Source organism: Phocoena phocoena, chromosome 10 (assembly GCF_963924675.1).
Source record: "Phocoena phocoena chromosome 10, mPhoPho1.1, whole genome shotgun sequence".
NCBI lineage: Eukaryota > Metazoa > Chordata > Mammalia > Artiodactyla > Phocoenidae > Phocoena > Phocoena phocoena.
This window is the reverse complement of record NC_089228.1, coordinates 75,212,488-75,233,178: the sequence shown is the minus strand read 5'-3', so window position 1 is coordinate 75,233,178 and position 20,691 is coordinate 75,212,488. Positions and strand designations below refer to the sequence as shown.

The following is a 20,691-nucleotide window of genomic DNA, read 5'->3' as shown; positions in this document are numbered from 1 at the left end:
GAAAATTTCCATGATCCCTATCAGGCTAAGCTATGCAGGACATAGACGCCGCCTCTTCACTTCTCTCTCCATCAGTCCTGAGCTCTGCTTCATCTGGTCCAGGTCCCTCTGGACTGCAATGTGTGTAGGAGGTTTTACTAAGTCCATTCCTGATGTGTCAGTGACCCTACGGTCCACCACGCCACAGTAGCAGAACCTCAAAACTCTGAAAATGCACAACTCCAGAAGGGCACCAAGGTGGGACCCTAGTGGTGAGACCATCAACCATTTCAGAGCCCCCAGAAGTGTCCTTTAGATGCCTTTGTATGGATCAGACTGGGGTAGGTGCCATAATTACCTCCCAGGAAATGTCAGCAAACCTGTGCTTCAGCCCTGCAAAGGGAGACCGGCTGTTCTGCCCACAGCAAAGCCACCCACCTTGGCTGGCTTCCCACCAACTCTAGCTGGGAGGTCGGTCAGGTGGCCCATGTCCAGAGGCCCCAGGAGGAGGGCAGCCTGGCCTTCTGGTTCTCTAGGGGGCAGCAAAACCCCCGTTTCTGTTCCACAAACGCTGGTCAGCATGTGTTTCTCATCACACTGCTGTTTGTAAAAGCTGCCAGAGAGCCAAGAAATTGTGGGAGCCTTTTTCCCTTAGCTCTATTTTTTAAAGGAAAAAACCCACACACAAACACTCCAGCAATCTTTTTAAAAGATCACATTGGGTTCCCAAAGCATTTGGTGTCAAAGTGAGGAATCTAGGAAGTCTCAAGAAGTTTCCAAATGAGACGAACTTCCATCCTTCTCCTTAGACTGACCCAGTTAATGCTGCACAGGGAAGCGTCGGGATTATTGTTGACATGCTGCCTTTACCTTTCATCCTCATCCTCGTGGAATGGCCCGAGTTAATGGGATCCAGAAGTGAGAGTCAGGAGACCAAAGTCCAGCCACCTTTCTACACAGCGCCTGTTGTATGAACTTGGCCAAGCCTCGTGCCCTCTCAGACCCTCCCCATTCCCTCATCTCTGAAACTACATAGTCTCTAAGATGCCTTTCAGCAGAAGTTCTATGATTCCACGAATTTTTCAAAGTGCTTTCCCAGAGCTGGTTGCGGTTTGAAATAAACAGTGGTAAAAATTCAGGGGAGTGGACGGGTAAAGTCTAGTTACATGTCTTGTCATTTAGTCAGTCAACTATCACGCAAGTACTAACAGTGTTCAGAGCCATACCAGAATTGGAAGACACTTTGAATTCATTATTTTAAGAAATGTTTATGGATATTTCATGATAGTAAAAATCACGAAGTTTCTTCTGATCCTCTGGGAGGTGGAGAAGCAGCCTCAGTACCAAGCACAGGATGGCATAGTGGCTGAAAGTACGGTAAGTCCCCTACATATGGACGAGTTCTGTTCTGAGAGTGTGTTCCTAGGTCCAATCTGTTCATAAGTCCAACAAAGTTAGCCTAGGTACCCAACTAACACAATCGGCTATAGAGTACTGTTCTGTAATAGGTGTATAACACTTTTCACACAAATAATACATAAAAAACAAACAAACACAAAAAATAAAGGAAACATTTTTAATCTTGCAGTACAGTACCTTGGAAAGTGCAGTAGTACAGCACAACAGCTTGTGCTTCTTAGCGGTACCAGCTACATCACTGCTGCTTTTACGCTTGCTTCCGGACATCCGGGGCTTGCAATAAAGATACCGTACTCTATACAATACTATACAGTAAAGTATAGTAAAGTACACAAAAAGCACAACCACTTGTAGAGGATGCATGCACGTGACAGTGTACGCCAGACACGTGAACTAACTTACATGATTGGACATGCGAATGCACGTTTGCATCTTTGAAAGCTTGCAGCTTGAAGGTTCGTATGTAGGGGGCTTACTGTATGGGCTTTGGAGTCAGACTGCCTTGGGTTCTAATCTGAACCACCAGGTTGTGCTACACCGAAGTAACTAATTGACCACAAAATCTCAGTAGCTTAACAGAATACAGGTTTATTTCTCACTCGTGCAGAGTCTGAGTGGGTAGTGTGGCCCTCTTCTATTTTGTAGCTGTTGAAATACATTTCTTCCAAGACTCCTTCAGCAGGGAAAGAGGGAGGAGAAGGATGACGCAAAATATTTTTAAAGCCCAGGGTTATGAGTGGTTACATCACTTCTCCTCCCATACTATTGGTCAGGATCCAGTCGCATGACCCCAACCTATCTGAGAGGGAGGGGCAGGGAAATGCAGAGAGGCACATGGGTATTTAATGAGCATGTGTGGTCTCTGCTGCAGATAAATGACTCATTCCCTCTCTGATCATCAATTCTCACATCTATAAACTGATGACGTCATGTTGATCTCGAGAGACTATTATTGAAGATGATACTGCTTAAAACCTAGTGGCTGACGTAGAGTCAGAGCTCCTTATATGGCAGCTTGAAGAGCTAGAGAGGTCGGTGCCTCTTTTGTGACCGTCTCCCAGTAATCATAAAAACAACTGGTGAGCTTAGGTCTTAAATCCACAGTTCCCAGGGGTTGTCTTTTTGTGAATAAGCCAGACCCCATCCACCTCCAGGGATCATTTGTTTAAGTAGCAGGGACAAGACAAGGCAAGCTCACAGTTCTGGAGCAGAAAAGTCAGAAGCATTAATCCGCTTCTCCAGTGAGGGTTTGGTGAGGTGAGGAAGCAGGAATAACAGAGAAGGGAGAGACGGGACATCCTTCCACTTTTCAGCTTATTTGAAAACGGAGGGTCAACACTCAGGCTGCCAGAAGAGCCCCTGGAATCAGCAGAGGTCACCCCATGAGGGCGAGATGACTGTTTCTCTTTTTCTCCAGTGTATCCCCAATGCCAGGGACAGGGCTTGGCCCCTGGTAGATGCTTACTGTATGTTGGTTTAGTTGCATGGAGTCCTTTTGTTCAGGGGCGTGGTGGCCTATGGTTAGTCAGTGAGACGTCTTTGGGGACTCTAAGCCAATCAGAGCATTTCCATCTGCAATCCTATCTTATTTTTTTTTGCTACTATTTACAAAAAAAAATTGTTTTGATGAGTGGCCAACTGTTTTACTTCCCAGAATGAAGCTTAAGTGCATATCTAAAATGAATGCATTTGAAATAAGATATCTTAAAAACAGAGTGGGGAGAAATTTTCATTATTGAGAGCAGGGGTTGGCCAACTTTCCTGGAAAGAGCCAGGGAGCATTTTTGACTTTGCGGCCATATAGTCTTAGTAGAGTAAAAGCAGCCATAGACAATATGTAAGTAAATGGATGTGGCTGTGTTCTATTTGTGAATGCTGAAACTTGAATTTCATATTATTTTCACATGTCACAAAATAATATACTTCTTCTGATTTTTTTTTCAATTATTTAAAAGTATACAAAGTATTCTTAGCTCATGGGAGGTACATAAACAAATGTTGAGCTGGATTTGGCCCATAGGCCATCATTTGCTCACCCTTGAGTTAGAGAAATTGCCCATCTCTTTGATTGTCACCAGATGACTTCACAATCTTATTTCAAAGATGTTTCTATAAATGAAGTACTATTTGTTAGCCTTTTAGAGAAACAAAATGTACCCTGGAACCCACTTATTTGCATATTTAAAATGCAGTGTAAATATGGAGCTAAAATAAAAGCACTTAACATCTGGTACAGTAGCTGCCCCAAATCTAGTTACCAAACTCTGTAAGGTTAATATATGAAGACACACTTCCCACAAGGACAGTCTTCAAGTGGGACATTAGGCTGTAAAGTCAAATCTCGATGAATCATAGTGCTTAGAAAACAGGACGGCACTCGCATGGTCTCCCTGAACACATGGCCCTTTTTTTTGCCTGTCTTGGATTTGCTGCCACCCAATCATGTTTGGCCCACACTGGCCATGAAGAAACAGTCAGATTAGTGGAAGTCTGATCAAATGATGGCATAAATAAAAAAAACCCAACAAACCCAAAGGAAAAATGCATTATCTAGGCCCTTCTCTCTTTACATTATTGCCTTATCAAGCAAAAACAAGGAGCACTTGGTATATATTAAAATAATTTAAGACATTCCATTTTAAGAGCATGCCTAATTCTATGTGAGAAAGCCAAAATAGGGATGGATGATCCTAAATTCCCTTGTCTTGGAAGATTAACCCAGCATCCTGCAGGAACAATTGCTTTGTACCCCAAGTCAGAGCAGATGAATTGACGATTCTCAGGGTATTCAGGAAAATATGTGTGCAGAACCTGTGCAAAGCGCCCCCTCCTGGTGGTTGAGGGGAGTTCCTCCATGGTGCTCAGCCCAGCTCCAGGGGGTGTTTGAGAGATTGGAGGGTAAACAGCAGAGTCGGTGAGAGGCCACAAGACATGGAACTTAAGATCTGGGCTTCCAGAGTGAAACTGCCTGGGTTGGGCTCCTGGGTCTGCCACCTGGGCACGTGAACTTAGACGAAGTGCTTAGCTTCTCTGTGTCTCGTTCGACTTCTGTGGGAAATGAGGCTAATGACAATACCAGTGAAACTGTGAGGAGTAAATGATGAAACTGCGAAGGGGTTCGAACAGTGTCTGGCACGTAGTGGACACAGTACAAGTTACCTTTTGCTGATATTGGAGAAGTGATGTGATGCAGTGGGAGGGTCACTGCTTCAGCGCCCCAAAACTGGGTTCTCAGGGTCCCTCCACTATTTATTCCCCACGAGCCCTCAAATAGCCATTTAACGTCTCTGGTCTCTGGTTGCTTCCCCATAAAATGAGGACGATAATGCCTCTGTATCTGACTCTTGGCAGAGGGCTGGACCCAGTGGCTTTTCGTGGACTCGTCCAATGGCAGTACCTGAAATTTGACAGCCACCTCATGTGGCCCAGGAGTGGGTGGTCCTAGCTAGTGGTCAGTGGAGAAGCCAAAAAATGAAAGAACACAAAGACTTGTTACAGGCATTTTGGTTCAAGTTATTTAAAACATTAAACCAAAAAAAAAGATTTTGCATTTTAAACATAAAGTAGCCAAATAGTTTTCAGTCCACACTATTCACCCAGAGATCACAAAGGTCCACATACTTGGTGATAATGATGACGAAGCAGTTGTCCCCCGTCTCCTCCCACCCTTGCCTGGCCATCCATGTAAAATGTTTGTGAAATAATATTTTTTGAAAATTAGAATGGCTTGTTTTGATGGTGCCAGTGGGGTCAAAGCAAGTTTGCCTCATTTGGTCTCAAGGTCAGTAGGAGAGAGCCCTAGCCCCAGTTTGCCTCTTATACTCTTCTGGCTTCAAAATGGAAGAATGCATGAGGGAGAGGCGCTGGGTCATTGCAAATATATCTCCATGCCTGGAAATAAAACAATTGTAAATGCTTGTCCCACTGATGTAGCCTGGTAGTTTCTGCATCTGATTCCTGTACACAAATGAGAATATTTCAGAAGAGGACCATTCCTTTCAAGAGATGATTTCGAGGCCTCAGTGCCGAGGTGCCTAGCACCTCCTTGCTCCTAGAGTTAGCTCCATGCAGCTAGGATTGTAATCGCAGGCCTGGCAGTGGATAGTTATTTTAACACGGGTTGGGGAAAAGTCTGGGACCCCACCTGATGCAGAGGAGAACTCACTGAGAATTTTGACTAAGGCCTGGGCATTGCCACATCCTTGTTGGCGGTCCCAGGAAGAGAATACACCCTGGACCCTCTGAGTGGTGCTCTGCTTTTCTGCCCACAGGCTGCGTTCCTGGGCAGTTCTCCACACCTCACTGGACTCTAGTTTTCTCTATCATTAGAGATGCAAGTGCCCACCTCCCTAGAGGATGGGTTGGAAAAACACCAAAAGATTTGTAGATCCTGCTAGAAACAAGAGTGTTTCCCGCTAGAAACTCATCGTGAGGTGATGGGAAGGGGGTCTGAGTTCTCACTGACCCTAGAACACTGGTCTTGCATTCCAGGTACCCCAAATTGGCTGCGAAGCACCGGGAATCCAACACAGCGGGCATCGACATCTTCTCCAAGTTCTCCGCCTACATCAAAAACACAAAGCAGCAGAACAACGCTGGTAAGTGGTTCCCTTCTACCCAGAGACCCTGGTGGCACTGTCCCCTGCCCAGGGCATCTTCAGATGCTCAGACCAGAGAAGCAGCTGGAATCAATGCTTTTATTCACTCGCCCTGAGGCCCCCTTGATGCAGGAGAGTGGGTGGTAGATCTTGCTTTCCGGCCAGTGCAGGAGAAACGGCCAGTGAGCCTTACTGTGGAACTGGAGGAGGGATGCAGTTTGTGTTCTGAGCCTGCCATAGTGCACGTCATGATACACCGCACACAGCGTCCTGCCTCGGCCGTACTACTGTCTGTTTGTCCCCAGTTCATGACCCTGCTGCGCTCACAGGAAGTCCTGTTTGGAATAACACATTGCGGCTTCTAGGGGGTTGACCAGAGCCCATGGTGGGACAGGGCAATCACCGTGGTGGTAAATGCTCAAGGCAGAGCCCGGCCCTCTCCATTCCCCCCAACGGCAAGTGCAGAAGGTGCTGGGAAGCCTCTTCTCCAAGCCTGGCTCAGCCTCCACCCGGCCCTTAATTTCTAGCATTGGCCATGGAACTCAGACTTGGTTCTCTTCTGGTGCCTTCTCAGAGGGGTTCGAGCTCCTCATTTAAGCTGGTAGTACTTTTAGTCCGTCACTTGACTTGGTCCTTTAAGCATGAGCTGAAGCAATTTGAATAGAACTGTCACATCGAGCATGTGTAACTTTAGAACAGTGTTAGCTCCTGTGAGGAGAAGGAAGAAGGATGAGGAAGTTTGCTTGCCGTCCGAATAGGAGGATGGAGCCCAGTGCTGAGCCAGGCAGAGCAAGGGCATCACGAAAACTTCGTGAATGAGTGAGTGAATGAATGGTGATTGGCTGGACAGCACTTCTTGAGTCTTCATGAATGAACAAGGAACTGAATGTATATCAGACGAACACACAGTGGCTCCTGAAATAAGGTGGTCCATTTGTTTGGACCACCTTGGAGCTAACTGCTGCAGGAGCTCAGAAGAGAAAGACATCTCTTTGGACCAAAGTGACCAGGAAAGCCAGCCGGGATGAACTTTTGGCAGGAACAGTGGTGTGGTGGGAAGTAAATGATCCAGTTAACAGCCGCTGTGGAACTGGATCGTGCCATGCACAGAACTAGATTCTAGAAAAAGAACTAGAAAAAGACACGCAGTCTTCAAGGCCTGACTGGTACAGAAGAAAAGGCTTAAGTTCACAAAAATAACAAGACAAGATGTAAATGGTGGCTTCATCAAAGGGAGTCTGATTATCTGCCCTATGAGAGGAGGAGAGTATCTGCCAAAGGGGTTCAGGAGTAGGAAGGATTCACCTTTGGGTCATCTGAGAAGATTTCCTGAAGGGGTTTCACCTGGGTGGTGAAGATCCAGGGGGAGTCAGTTGGCTGGGAACATAGGATGGAAGACGTGGGGAGGGTGAGAAAACTCCAGTGACAGAGACCAGAGAAGCATCTGGAGTCTGCAGTGCCAGCTGGGGGGACTGGATTTTATCCTGTGGGCAAGGCAGTCATTAGAGGTGCATGAAGAGGCACTGCAGCAAGAGTGGCCTTTTAGGGACAAGAAAAAGGAGAAGCATGAGGGAAACCTTTTAAATGTACTCAGCGCTTTTGCTTCATTGATGTTTGCAGCCTGTGGTGTGTTGAGTATCATCCCGCAGTCTGTATCCACCTGGGACCTCAGAATGTGACCTTATTTGGAAATAGAGTCTTTGCAGATGTAATTAGGTAACGGTCTCGAGATGAGATGATACTGATTTAGTGTGGTCCCTAAATCCAATGACTGGTGTCCTTAGAAGAAGAAAAGGGGACACACAGAGATGGGGGTGGGGGCATGTGAAGACAGAGCAGGGCTTACAGTGCTGTAGCCACAAGCCAAGGACCGCTTGGGGCCACCAGAAGCTCAAAGGGTCAAGGAAGCATCCCCCCCAGAGCCTTGGGAGGGTACGTAGCCCCGTGACATCTTGACTTGGATTTCTGGTCTCCAGAACTGGGAGAGGAGAGATTTCTGTTGTTTTAAGCCACACGGTTTGTGGTCCTCTGTGGTGGCAGCCCTAGGTGGCTAATGCAGCCCTCACAGCCATCGATCGTGTGAAAGGCAACGCCCCCCCTCGCCCTGCTGCAGACACAGAAGCAATGGGATGGCAGTGGCTTGTCCTCGCCCCCAGGGCCTAAGCTGGCTCTCAATTCCAGTTTTCAGATTCCACATCCAGCGTCCTTTCAGCCGCAAATATCTTCCTTCATAGCCGTTGAAGCGCCAGCAGACAGATTGTCTTAGCCGAGCCTTCCAGACTTCTCAGGTTGTGAGTGGTATTTACATGTGAGCCGTATTTATAGTTCTCCTGCCCCCAAAGCCAAAGCAACCACTGAACATCATGTATCGGTCTCTCGTAAACTGAACACTCTCCAATTTTCATTGTTTCCGCTTCTTCTGTTTTACCCTGTTTTCCTCTGTGATGGGTTTTGCGCTTGTGACTCCTTCTCCCCGAAAACTCATTTGCACATTTCAAAGCGCCAGTGTTTCCCTTGTCCCCAGTTGCCTGTCCCCCAGATCACAGTCCTCTGTGCTGTTCGCTCCTGCCTTTTAACAAGACACCAAGTTCTTCCTTCAGTGTGACTATAGCTTCCCCTCCCGCCCCCTTCGCTTTTCTTCCCCAAGCCCACACCCTCAGTCACGGTCAGCTGGTCAGCTGGCTCCACAAGTTCTTAGGCTCAGCCAGCCAGCACCCGGAGCTCCGGTGGGCCCGTCTAAGAGCTGGCACCACGGCCAGCTGGCACCACGGCCACCCCACCCAGCCGCTGGCCTGTGAGACCATCCACACCCTGTCTCTGCTTTGTCCTAGCTCTGTACTCACAGGTCTCTGCAAGGGCATCAACGTCAGCCCCCAGGCTTCCCCTGACAGCCTTCTGCATCTTCAGCTCTGCGTTTGTTTTTCCAACATCCTTTTTTCAGACTGTCCCTTTTGTGTTTTCAATTTTTTTTTTCTCTTGAGCAGAGCCCTCCCTCCACATAATACCCCAGCACCCTCCACCCAGCCCCGAAACACACTGACTGTCTTCTTGGTCCTTTTCTGCCCTGTCAACAACAAAGCGTGAAAACACCCCACACTGTGACCTGGTTCTACATGATGGATCAATTCTCCACTCCCGTGGTGGATACAGAAACCACCGTTCAGAATCTCCCTGTTGTTCACAAATCCTCAAAAAAGACCCCAGCTACTGGAACTCAAGACCCCATCCTGGAGGAGCCATCCACAGCTAGCACCCAAGGGAGTTGTCCGTTAGTTAGTACTTTCAGTCATTCATTTATTCGTTCAACAAACACAGATTACACGAAGTGGATCCAAGTCTGAGCTAATGTTTAAAGGGTGCTCCTTGTGTGCCAGGCACCGGGTTGTGTTCCGGACTTGCCAAGACAAATGAGACAACACCATTGTCCTCGATAAACTGACCATCGACAGGGGCCTGTGAAACATGCAAACGTGCAGTTACTGACCTGGGTTTGAGTCCCAGATCTGCCACTTAGAGCTGTACCACTTTGCCCGAGAGACTTCTCTCTGAGCCTCCGTTTCTGCATCTGTAAAACATACTTAATAATGCTTTCAATTTCATCAACCTGACAAATAAGGCCATTAATAGCATATCCAAGGTTTGTCATGCAGAGTCATTTATTTATAAGTTAATCCTTTAGCACACTGCCTGACACGTCGTAAGCGCTCTTTAAATGTTAACTTTGATTATCACTAGAACAAAAATGAGACAAACACGAATACTGGCATCGGAAACAGCTGCTTCAGCTCCTGCTTTTTGACCCCCAACCAGCACTTCCAAATCTCCCACTCATTTAGTCTCTTTTCTACTTGTTTAATTTTGGTTCCCATTTTCTTGGTGCATTTTCCTCCTCTCCAAAGTATACAGTGGCTCCCTTGGTCCATGGATGCGAAATCTGCAGATTCAGAGGGCTGACTGTCCAGTGCCACTTTATAAAAGGGACTTGAGTGTCTGTGGATTTTTGATACCTGAGGGAGTTCGTGAGTGAGAAGAGCTCTAGGGATGACACCCAAGGATCACCCACAGCTACGGGGTCAGGAGGGTCTGAGGGAGCGGAGCCAGGGAGGAAGATAAAGAAGGAGTAGCAAGTGAGGAAGGGGGCAGGGGGTTGGGGGGTCGTGAAGATGAGGAAGAAAAACTTTACAGAAAAGATTGATCTATGATATAAGACACTGCCCAGGTCATGGGAGGCTTTGCCTTTTGTGTTCAGCTTTCTGGACTTGTCCTCAGGCATCCTTCTCCGACTGCTTCTCTCACCTGCATCAGCCCATAACTCAGACCCTACTCAACGGGAGAGTCAGGCTGACCCAGGAGCACAGGCCCTTCTCCCTTGGAACTCGGAGGTGCAGCGAGAGACCAAGAAACCATGTGGCCTGAGGAAGGGCGTCTTGGAGATGGGAGAGAGCAGCCCTGCATTTAGATTCGGCTGCAGGAGTCCCTGCCCTGGGCCCCGCACATTCGTGTTTCAATCTTGCAAGGAAAGGTTTTGTCATTTGTTGAGTCTTGAAGGTTTATAGAGTTCTGAAGCAGAGGATGGTGGGGAGGGCGCCAGCATGATCCATCCCACCTTTGGCATGTCCGGTAACAAGCCTGGAGTTAGCCGTGCTCAGCTCTGCCCTGCATCCTGCATCCTGCATCCTGCATCCTGCATCCTGCATCCTGCCTCTGCCTGGCAGAGGCCACTTTTCAGCCATGCTGGTGGCCCCATCTCTAATGTCCTCCCTCTCTGCGAGTACCCATCCTGGCACTTCTCCGTTCACCTTCCTCAGAGATGCCACCGTGGCACACAGACCCCAGGCGACCCAAGACTGGGCAGCAGCCCCCAGACTCAGCAGTTCCGGCTCCCCTCGCTTCCCAACCCCACAACTTGCTCAGCGCTCTGCCCGCTGGGATGTCAGTTTGGTGTATCCCTTCCCTCGAGGGGTTTCTTTGACACCCTACTTTACCTTGTCACTCCCACTCTTCTCTGTCATCTTGTAAGAGGACCTGGGCTTTTCTCTCTGAATATCCATCTTGTATTTTGCACTTTTTACGCTCAAGCTGCTGTTTGAACAGACTCTTAAAAACCTATGCCAAACCCCTTGGCTTTCAAGAAGCTCATTTTAGCTGTTTATTCTAATCCGGGCATAAATTACTATATTTTACTTTCTTTTCCCCCAACCTCTCTTTTTTCTTCTGCTTCAGTCCTGTCCATTCTACTGGTTTATTTCACTTTTTGTACATACTGCAGGGTCCAGGCAGTTAACAAATGGATCTCATGTGTGTTTTTAGTTCTCTATTCTTATTCGCTATTTTTAAAGTCCTTTTTTAATTCCTCCAGCCCTATCACGTGTCCCTAGATGTAGTTAATATCCCTGCCCACGTGACCATCTCATTTTTGGCTTGTGTCTCATTCTCATGTACTTTCCCCCATTTTCCATCACCGTTCCTTTATCCTCTGCACAAGCCCATGTCCACGGGGCTCTCTTCCCCTGCTGAGAGGTCTAAAAAGTCCCAAACCCCTCTGTTTGTATCTAATCCATAGATCATATGCAGCCTCGTGGCTTTTCCTTCCTACATTTGCATATTCCTTTTTCACACATCTGACACAGGCTGCCTGTACCACCTATTTCTGTGCTAAGTGGTGTTTTTCCCACCGTTGGTCTTTCAACGCTCCCTCGAAATTCCCTCATCTCATCCCCCCTCAAGTCTGGCTTTCTCTCTTATTTCCGCCTCTGTATGCATCCGTCTTGGGGGCTTTCTTTCTAATTTTGAAATGTATACGAACGGCTTTATAGCCACTCACAGGGACACGTAAAGCTCTGCAAAGCAACATACCCTAGAAGGAGGTGAGAAAGAAGAACAAGGCGGGTCATAAAACGAGCTCAGGCCGAGCATGACAGGAAAGGCAGCTCCCAGAGCCCCAGTGCTGAACGCAGACGGCAGACCACGAGACCCTGGTCAAGACGAAAGCAAACCAGCCTCCCAGGAGAATGACAAGTATTCCCGATTTGGGGCTTGAGTCGTAGTCATAGAGGAGCTGTTATTGTCATCTTCTTTGTCTATTACCTCCTGTGACTCCCCTTCCTGTTCTCTTGGAGCCCAGGCCCGCTGACTTCATGCCAGTATGACTCCTCCGTCTTCACCCCGCCCGTTGGCTGCACCCCTCCCCGCCCGTCTCCTCTTCAGTCCTCACTACACCTGACATCCATGTTCTTCTTTTCCCTGCCTAGGCCTGTTTCTCTCTCTGTCTTTTTTAATCTCCTTCATAGACAGAGTCTTTTTTTTTTTAAGTTTCTTTTTAAGTTTTGGTGTTTTTTTTCATGTGGATGAATTTTAAAGTCTTTATTGAATTTGTTACAATATTCCTTTGGTTTTTTGGCCGCGAGGCATGTGGATCTTAGCTCTCCGAACAGGGATCAAACCCTCACCCCCTGCACTGGAAGGCAAAGTCTTAACCATTGGACCACCAGCTAAGTCCCCCATAGACAGATTCTTAAATCCACACTACACTCTGTATCTCCATTTATTCAGTTTCCATGCAACCCAATCAGGGATGGCCTAGACCAACCTTCATAAGTGTCATCAGTGATGCACGTGGGGCTAAATCCAACAGGCATTTAATTAATTAATTAACTAATTAATTAATTATTAATTTATTTTTAGTATAGTTGATTTACAATGTTGTGTTAGTGTCTGGTGTACAGCAAAGTGATTCATGTATATATTTATGTATATATATCTATTCTTTTTCAGATTCTTTTCCATTATAGGTTATTACAAGATGTTGAATATAGTTCCCTCTAGGTCCTTGTTATCTATTTTATATATAGCAGTGTGTACTTGTTAATCCTGAACTCCCAATTTAGCCCTCCCCCTCCCTTTTTATTAATTGACACATAACCTTGTCTTAGTTTCAGGTAGACAACGTAATCATTCAATATTTGTATTCATTGCAAAATGTTCACCACAATAAGTCTAGTTAACATCCATCACCACACACAGTTACAATTTTTTTTCTTGTGATGAGAACTTTTTTTTTTTTTTTTTGCGGTACGCGGGCCTCTCACTGTTGCGGCCTCTCCCGTTGCGGAGCACAGGCTCCGGACGCGCAGGCTCAGCGGCCATGGCTCACGGACCCAGCCGCTCCGCGGCATGTGGGAATCTTCCCGGACCGGGGCACGAACCCGTATCCCCTGCATCGGCAGGCGGACTCTCAACCACTGCACCACCAGGGAAGCCCGTGATGAGAACTTTTAAGATCCACTCTTTTAGCAACTTTCAAATATGCAATACGGTATATTATTAACTATAGTCGCCATGTTGTACATTACATTCCCAGGTCTTATTTATTTTGTAACTGGAAGTTTATAGCTTTTGAACCCCTTCACCCATTTTGCTTGCTCCCCAACCCCTGCTTTAGGCAACCACCAATCTGTTCTCTATTATCTATGAGCTCTGTTTTTTGTTTGTTTTGTTTTTAGATTCCACATATAAGTGAGATCATACAGTATTTGTCTTTCTCTGACTCATTTCACTTGGCATAATGCCCTCTAGGTCCATCCATGTTGTTGCACATGACAAGATTTCCTCCTTTTATGGCTGAATAATATTCCAGTGTGTGTGTGTGTGTATACACATATATATCTCACATTTTCTTCATCCATTCATCCATTGATGGACACCTAGGTTATGTCCATGTCTTGGCTATTGTAAATCACGCTGCAGTATACGTGGGAGTGCAGATATCTTCTTAAGTTAGTGTTTTTGTTTCTTTGGATAAATACCCAGAAGTGGAATTTTTAGTGTTCTTGTTTCTTTGGATAAATACCCAGAAGTAGAATTGCTGGATCATGTCTGTCTCTTTTCATTATGACTGATGGGCCCCTGTGCTGTGTTTGCAAAGATGTCCCCCTTTCTAGCTATGGAAGACACTGGCATATCCTAACATACTCCTGCTAAAATATTTGCCCTAGTAAGATACTTCTAACTTCCTAAATAAAGTCCTAAAGCCCCTTCCTTGGACACCCATGGTGTGCTGGCCCCAGTGCTATGTGTTTAGAGTCCCATGCTTGCACTGAGTTGTCTCTCTAGCTGTTGACCTTATTAGTTGTAAGTGCAGTGGCCATATTTTCCAAACTGAAAAATCGCATGTCTAACAAATTGCCTTCATTGAAAATAATCAAATTATAAGAAATCAGTACTGTCCCAGAAAATCCAGGACATATGTCTCCAAATGAAAAGCACCTGGCTTTTTGGTCCCCAGTCCAAATCCACACCTGGCTGCCACTGCGTGGGGGGAAGGCAAGTGCATCACATTTCCTGCCACCTCCTGGCCCCAGATCCTTGACCAGACAAATGAGTCTCCATTAGCCATGAGCTTCTCTGAACAGTCTTGGTTCTGTTTCCAAATAAGGATCAAGGTTTCCTCCCTTCCTGAGGCTTGTGTCAGCGGCTTCACTTCCTGGGACCTGGAAGCAGGTAGCAGGCACCCTGGGTTTATTCTGAGAAAATTGATAGTCACAGCCACGTATCCTGAAGAAGACCCTCAGGGTATCTAGAAACCTCGGTGAGCTCATCTCATCATTGGGCTGGTCATTCTCTCTGGATGGACATGTGACTGAAGACCTACATCGTGGTTATCAACACAATATCAATTACTCTCATCCTGCCTCTCTCGCCCCCAGCATCTCCCGGAGCCCTCAGGAAAGGCAGCTTGAGCAAACCAGCCACAGCTGGATTCCTTACTCCTTCCTTGTCTCCCTCCTCCATTCAGGCCCGAATCTTCAAAGCACTCCTGTCTTCTCTTCTAAGAGGTGCCCCCCGAAGTGGGCCATGCTCCGGGTGGATGCTAGTAGAAAAAGAATCTGCCTGTAGCACTGGCGATCTTCTTTCCCTGCCACGTTCTCCAAGGCTCGTGTCCGCATGAGCTCACCCCTGTCCACAGCCTGCCTGGCTCCATCAGACCAACACACAGACTCCTCCTGCGTCCAGCTCTGCTCATGCTTGCCCCTGCGTCAAAGTGCCTCTTCCCTAGCACATGCCCCTCACTCCCTTTTTTTATTTAAATTAATTTATTTATTTTACATTTATTTTTGGCTGTGTTGGGTCTTCGTTTCTGTGCGAGGGCTTTCTCCAGTTGCGGAGAGCAGGGGCCACTCTTCATCGCGGTGCGTGGGCCTCTCCCGTTGCGGAGCACAGGCTCCAGACGCGCAGGCTCAGTAGTTGTGGCTCACGGGCCTAGCCGCTCTGCGGCATGTGGGATCTTCCCGGACCGGGGCACGAACCTGTGTCTCCTGCGTTGGCAGGGGGATTCTTAACCACTGCGCCACCAGGGAAGCCCCCTCACTCCCTTTTAATAAGATCTGTAAGAGCCCTTAAGTACATATATTAAACAAGACAATCACCATTGGATGTATAGAAAATTGAGGCTCACAAGACTTCAGCTCAATATTAAGAAGTTTACAATTAAATCTGCAGAATGGGCCACCAACTAAAGAAGAGAGGGTCCCGTCAACGGAAGGGTACAAAAAGAGACTGAACCTTCAGAGGTTGGACCTTTTCCTAACCTAAGTGGTCGACTATTATAAGACACTTACTTTAAGTACCACTAAGAAACAAAAAGTGCCTTCAAGTAAACAAAAATGCTTTCACTTAAACTCTAAGATTTTCATGGGAAGACGCAGTCTGATTTTGAAGATGACAAATGTGAAAAAATGTGCATCTTAGTCTCGATGAAATATGGAAGGCAATTCCCATAGCCCTCTTTTTCGTGGGCCTCTCACTGTTGTGGCCTCTCCCATTGAGGAGCACAGGCTCCAGACGTGCAAGCTCAGTGGCCATGGCTCATGGGCCCAGCTGCTCCGCGGCATGTGGGATCTTCCCAGACCGGGGCATGAACCCGTGTCCCCTGCATCGGCAGGCGGACTCTCAACCACTGCGCCACCAGGGAAGCCCTCCCATAGCCCTTTTTAAATCTAACATTCCGTTACTTCCTAGAGTCTAAGCGTGAAATGTCAAACCCTCCCTTCTGCTTGACCTTGAGCTACCCTGTTGGAAGGAAAGCGAATTGAGGTCAATACTGCTTCCAGATCCCTCTGGGATGGCTGTCCTAACCCCATATCCCTTTGTCTCTCCTGCCTGGAAACAAGCAGTGCTTATCTCTTAGCTCAGAGTTTGGCAAACTTTTAGACTTTTCAGGCTCTGCAGGATGTCGCCACTGCTCGACTCTGCTGCTGGAAGAATAAAGTGGCCACGGACAATACGTCAACCGATGGGCGTGGCTGTGCTCCGATACAACTTCCTTTATGGCACTGAAATTTGAATTTCACAACATTTTCAGGGATCACCAAGTATTATTCTCTTTTGACTTTTTTTTCAACCATCCAAAAATGTAAAAAACATTCGTAGCTTCGGGGCAGTGCAAAAATAGGCAGTAGGCTGGATTTGGCCCTTGGACTGTAATTTGCTGAGCTCTGTCTTAGACAGTCCAGGGCTACACTAGCAAGTTCTCTTAATTTCTATGCCTCTCATCCTCCTCATGTCTAGTATAGAGACTATAATAGTGTCCTTTTTGGCACTATCATGTTAATTAAACGAATGAATGCATTGAAGCACTTCAGACAGTAGGCACCAATAGGTGATGGCTACTACTGCTTCTGCTATTCATTTCATGAACCCTCCCCCGATCCCATGGAACCCACCCTTTGGACTGGGCAGTCCAGCTTTCCCGGCAATGTAGAAGTATGTGCTGCCCTCTTCTGGCAGGTGGAGGAATCAGCGCGAGGGACAGCTCCTCATGTTTTAGTGTAAGGAAGCCCGTGGACTTTTAAGCATCTCCTGCGTTCAGGGACTCGGTTATCCTGAGCTTTAGTTGGGAATTCCAGAAGACGCCAGGTCTCCTTCGGGGGCTTGAAGCCATCTTGCTTTATCTGTCCCCTGCACCCAGGGTGGGGCATATGTCCCAGGCCTGATGGATCCTCCAGAGGTCGCTGGCTGCCTGGTGATAAGCTGTCCTCCATCAACTACTTCTTCCTCCCTTGCCTCTCCCCACTCCATCACCTCCAGTCTTTGCTTTTATGAACTTCCTTGACCTAAAGTAGGAAAGTATTTGAAAGGAGTCAGAGCGGCCTGGGAGGGCCGTTAGCCCAGAACTAACAAGCCCCTTACTATCAAAGGCCCCTGTGCTTTTTCCTGCAGCCTCGTGAAAGCCAGCTTCTGTGGGGGGCAGGGGTGGAGCGTTTCTCCAGATTCCCCAGGATGTGGCAAGCCGCGTTCAGAAGCCAGTGTGTGCATTTATTATTCCAAGCCAACCGTTTTCATCCCAGGCCCTTCCTTCCTTCACCTCTTCCTCCCTTCTGCCCTCAGCCCCAGGTCACGGTGGGCCCAGGCTGGAGGCCAGGCCTTCCCAAGGGGATGGGCACGACCCTCCCTTATTCAACCTCGTGCTCAGAGATGAAAGCTAAGGCGATATGTCAAAAGGAGAAGGAACGTGCGTTGTAATTGCGCTGCTCAGAGACAGAGGTCCTGAGGTGGCGTGGGCTTCCAGATCTATGCTATAAGAAACCCCAACGTTTTCTTTTGGAGGAAGATAGCTGTGTCCAACTCGGGACAACGGGTTTCCTGGAAGGAGGCCTGAGCCCAGGCTGTTATCACGAGGGCATCTCCGGGGTGGTCCCTGGACTACCACAGTGCAGAGGGTAATGCGGGGGACTGTCTTCCCACTTCCTCACAAAGCAGCCACTGCTGTCTCATTTCAAAAACGCCTCTGGTCATAAAGGAGCCCTTCAGGCTGCCTTCCTTGGCCACCCTTGCGTGCCCAGTGCCCAGGGCCAACTTAGGGTATTTCGTTTGTTTGTTGGGTTACCGTTTTGCTTTGATTAACAGTCTTACGAGGAAAAACCACCTAGGCTCGGTGGGACCCACCTCCGAGGTGTGGAGCGCCCTGCAGAGATGCTCGGCTGTCTTCACACCCACGGAGGGTCCTTGAGGCTGAGAGCCGGAGGGAGGGGAAGGGTCGAACAATTCCTTTTGGCACCTACAGCGGTTGCCCAGAGCATCCCTCCAGAGGGTCTTGGATTTGGCTTATGATCAAGGCCGTCGCTGTGGCCATGTCTAATTTCACAGATGTTGCTCCTGAAATGAAGTCTTCAGGAAGGCGGTTGGTGGCATTGGGCTGTTGAAGGCGGCAGGCCTGGGGAGGGAGGAGGGGGAAAGGGGGATGGCAAGCAGGGTCCTGCATGGGTGGGCGCATTCATTAGTGGAGAGAGCCGCCGTTAGCTGTGTGGGCTCCCAGCAGCAGAGCTGAGACCACCAACACCATTCCATGTGCTGGAATTTCCCGCCGTCTGACCAGAACGAGCTCGCCTGGTCTGGCCTGGCCTCGGGTCAAGGCCTGGGGAATAAGGAGCATTAAATGACTAATTCGAACACGAGTTCAGTGCTCTTGCACCTCGGGCTACCGTTACTTTATCCTGTGCAACGGATACAGACTCTTACACAGTCTGCACGTGGGAACTCAATCTCTACCTTTCTCTCTCTCTCCCCCTCCATGCAGACACACACACACACAAACAGCTAGTGTGTGTTCTGATATTTCTATGTGCCAGCTACGGCCATTACATGGCTCCTCAAATAAACAGGGTCATCGATCAATTAATCTGAAAAAAAAAAAAGTGCTTGCGTGTAAAGTTGTATTAGTGCCAAGACACGATGGGGTAGCTTTGCCGTTAAGCCCCATGGTGTTCAGACCACAAAGCATGGGGTGAGTGTGGGTGCAGGTGTCTACATGTCATTGCGCGCGTACCGGTCTGGAGGGCTGTTGTTGGTTTATACGGTGACTGCACTCATAGTCTCTCATCTGTGATTAGAAAGTAGCTTTGAGGGAAAAGTCCCCCTCTTCTCTGTTGACTCTCGGTGGAGAATGGCTCTGGGGAAATGAGCACGTAGAATGGGTTCCCCATTTGTGGTGGAGCTGGGGCTGAAAATGACAAGATGTGAAATCCAGGTAGTGGGTTGAACCTTCTAGCCAAAACTTCAAATTCACCCCAATTATGAATCCTCCTTGTCAAACCTGTCGCGATCTTATCCAGGCAGGATGGGCAACATTCTCTCCATTTCACGTGAGAAAAGCTGAAGCGTGGATAAACTGTTCAGAAGACATGATGGAGCCAGTGATGGACGTAGGGCAAACCAGGCATTTCTCAGCTTTTAAACTCTTTTGCTACAAACCAGTAATACTAAAACATAAGAATTGAAACCAGGGGTTAAATCCAGTCTGGTATTTATCAGCAACTTAGAGAGGATTATTTATTCATTTATTTAAAATACTTTATTTTCTTCCTTCTTTTTTTTATTATTTTCTTTATCGTTTTGGCTGCGTCGGGTCTTAGTTGCGGCACGCAGGATCTTTGTTGAGGCATGAGGGATCTTTCGTTGTGGCGTGCAGGCTTGTCTCTAGTTGTAGTACGCGAGCTCCAGAGCGTCTGGGCTCTGTAGTTGTGTCGCGTGGGTTCCAGAGAGCGTGAGCTCTGTAGTTTTGCAGCACGTGTGCTCTCTCGTTGAGGCGCCCGAGCTCAGTAGTTGTGGCACGCGAGCTTAGTTGCCCCGCGGCATGTGGGATCTTAGTTCCCTACCAGGGATGGAACCCGCCTCCCCTGCAGTGGAAGGCAGATTCTTTACCACTGGCTGGACCACCAGGGAAGTCCCGAGGATAATTTATTGAAAAACAAAGTTGCTACACAGAATATTGACTTTAAAACCTCTAGCTTTCTTTAGAACCCTGCTCTAGACCTGTCTTTCCAGAAGGCATCCCAACCCACCTCCAGCCTATTGGTGAGTTCAGCCTGAGAAGCCTCATGAACTAAAGAGACACAGAAGTTCAGAGACACAGAAGTTCAGGACTTAAGGCTCAAGTGGCACTTCACTTTGCCTTGTGATCCAGACCATTATCCAACTTGAACGTACATTCGAATCCCCCAGGGGTCTTGTGACAATGCAGATACTGATGCAGTGGGTCTAGGGTGGGGCCTGAGGGCTCCCAGGTGGTCCTGATGCTGCTGGTCCAGGAGGGAGCTTTGGGAAGTAGGGTCTAGGCAGCAGTCTCCATGGAGACAAGCTGCCTGTGTCTCATTCATCATCCTCATCCCCAGAGCCCAGCTCATCATCTAGCCCAGAACAGGTGCTCAATAAACATTTGCTAAATGAATGAACGAACCATATCCCAAACACCTCGAGATGCCCCAACCCTCTCTGCTCATTTACTGAGAGAGGATGGAAGGGCTGACCCTGCTTCACCCGTGTCAGGAGCATTTCCTCCAGGATGCTTCCTGTTCCAGCCCGTCTCGCACTCACCTTTAAGCCTGTCCCACTGTACAGCCCCTTCCATTCTCTTTGTTACCCCTGACACTTCCCAGTCTCCTTTTAAATTTTATGACACTCTATGGCTAGAACTATCTCTCAGCTGAGAACATGTCATGCTTCTATAACCCCTGTTATATGAAATCCAGTATCATGGTAGGGAAAAAAAAAGAAAAACCTCCTTTAAAACCAATCAATAGGGCTTCCCTGGTGGCGCAGTGGTTGAGAGTCTGCCTGCCGATGCAGGGGAACGGGTTCGTGCCCTGGTCCAGGAAGATCCCACATGCCGCGAGCGGCTGGGCCCGTGAGCCATGGCCGC

The 20,691-nt window shown here is 47.9% G+C and overlaps 1 protein-coding gene across 1 annotated transcript in view; it reads left to right on the top strand.

Annotated features, from left to right (window-relative positions):
• The window catches only part of CLIC5 (chloride intracellular channel 5), a 102,663-nt gene that overhangs the window by 62,228 nt on the left and 19,744 nt on the right, over positions 1–20,691 (top strand). Inside the window, exon 4 of the mRNA XM_065884820.1 lies at positions 5,890–5,996. Within this exon, the coding sequence (XP_065740892.1) occupies positions 5,890–5,996 (107 nt within the window). The remainder of the gene's footprint in view (positions 1–5,889; positions 5,997–20,691) is intronic.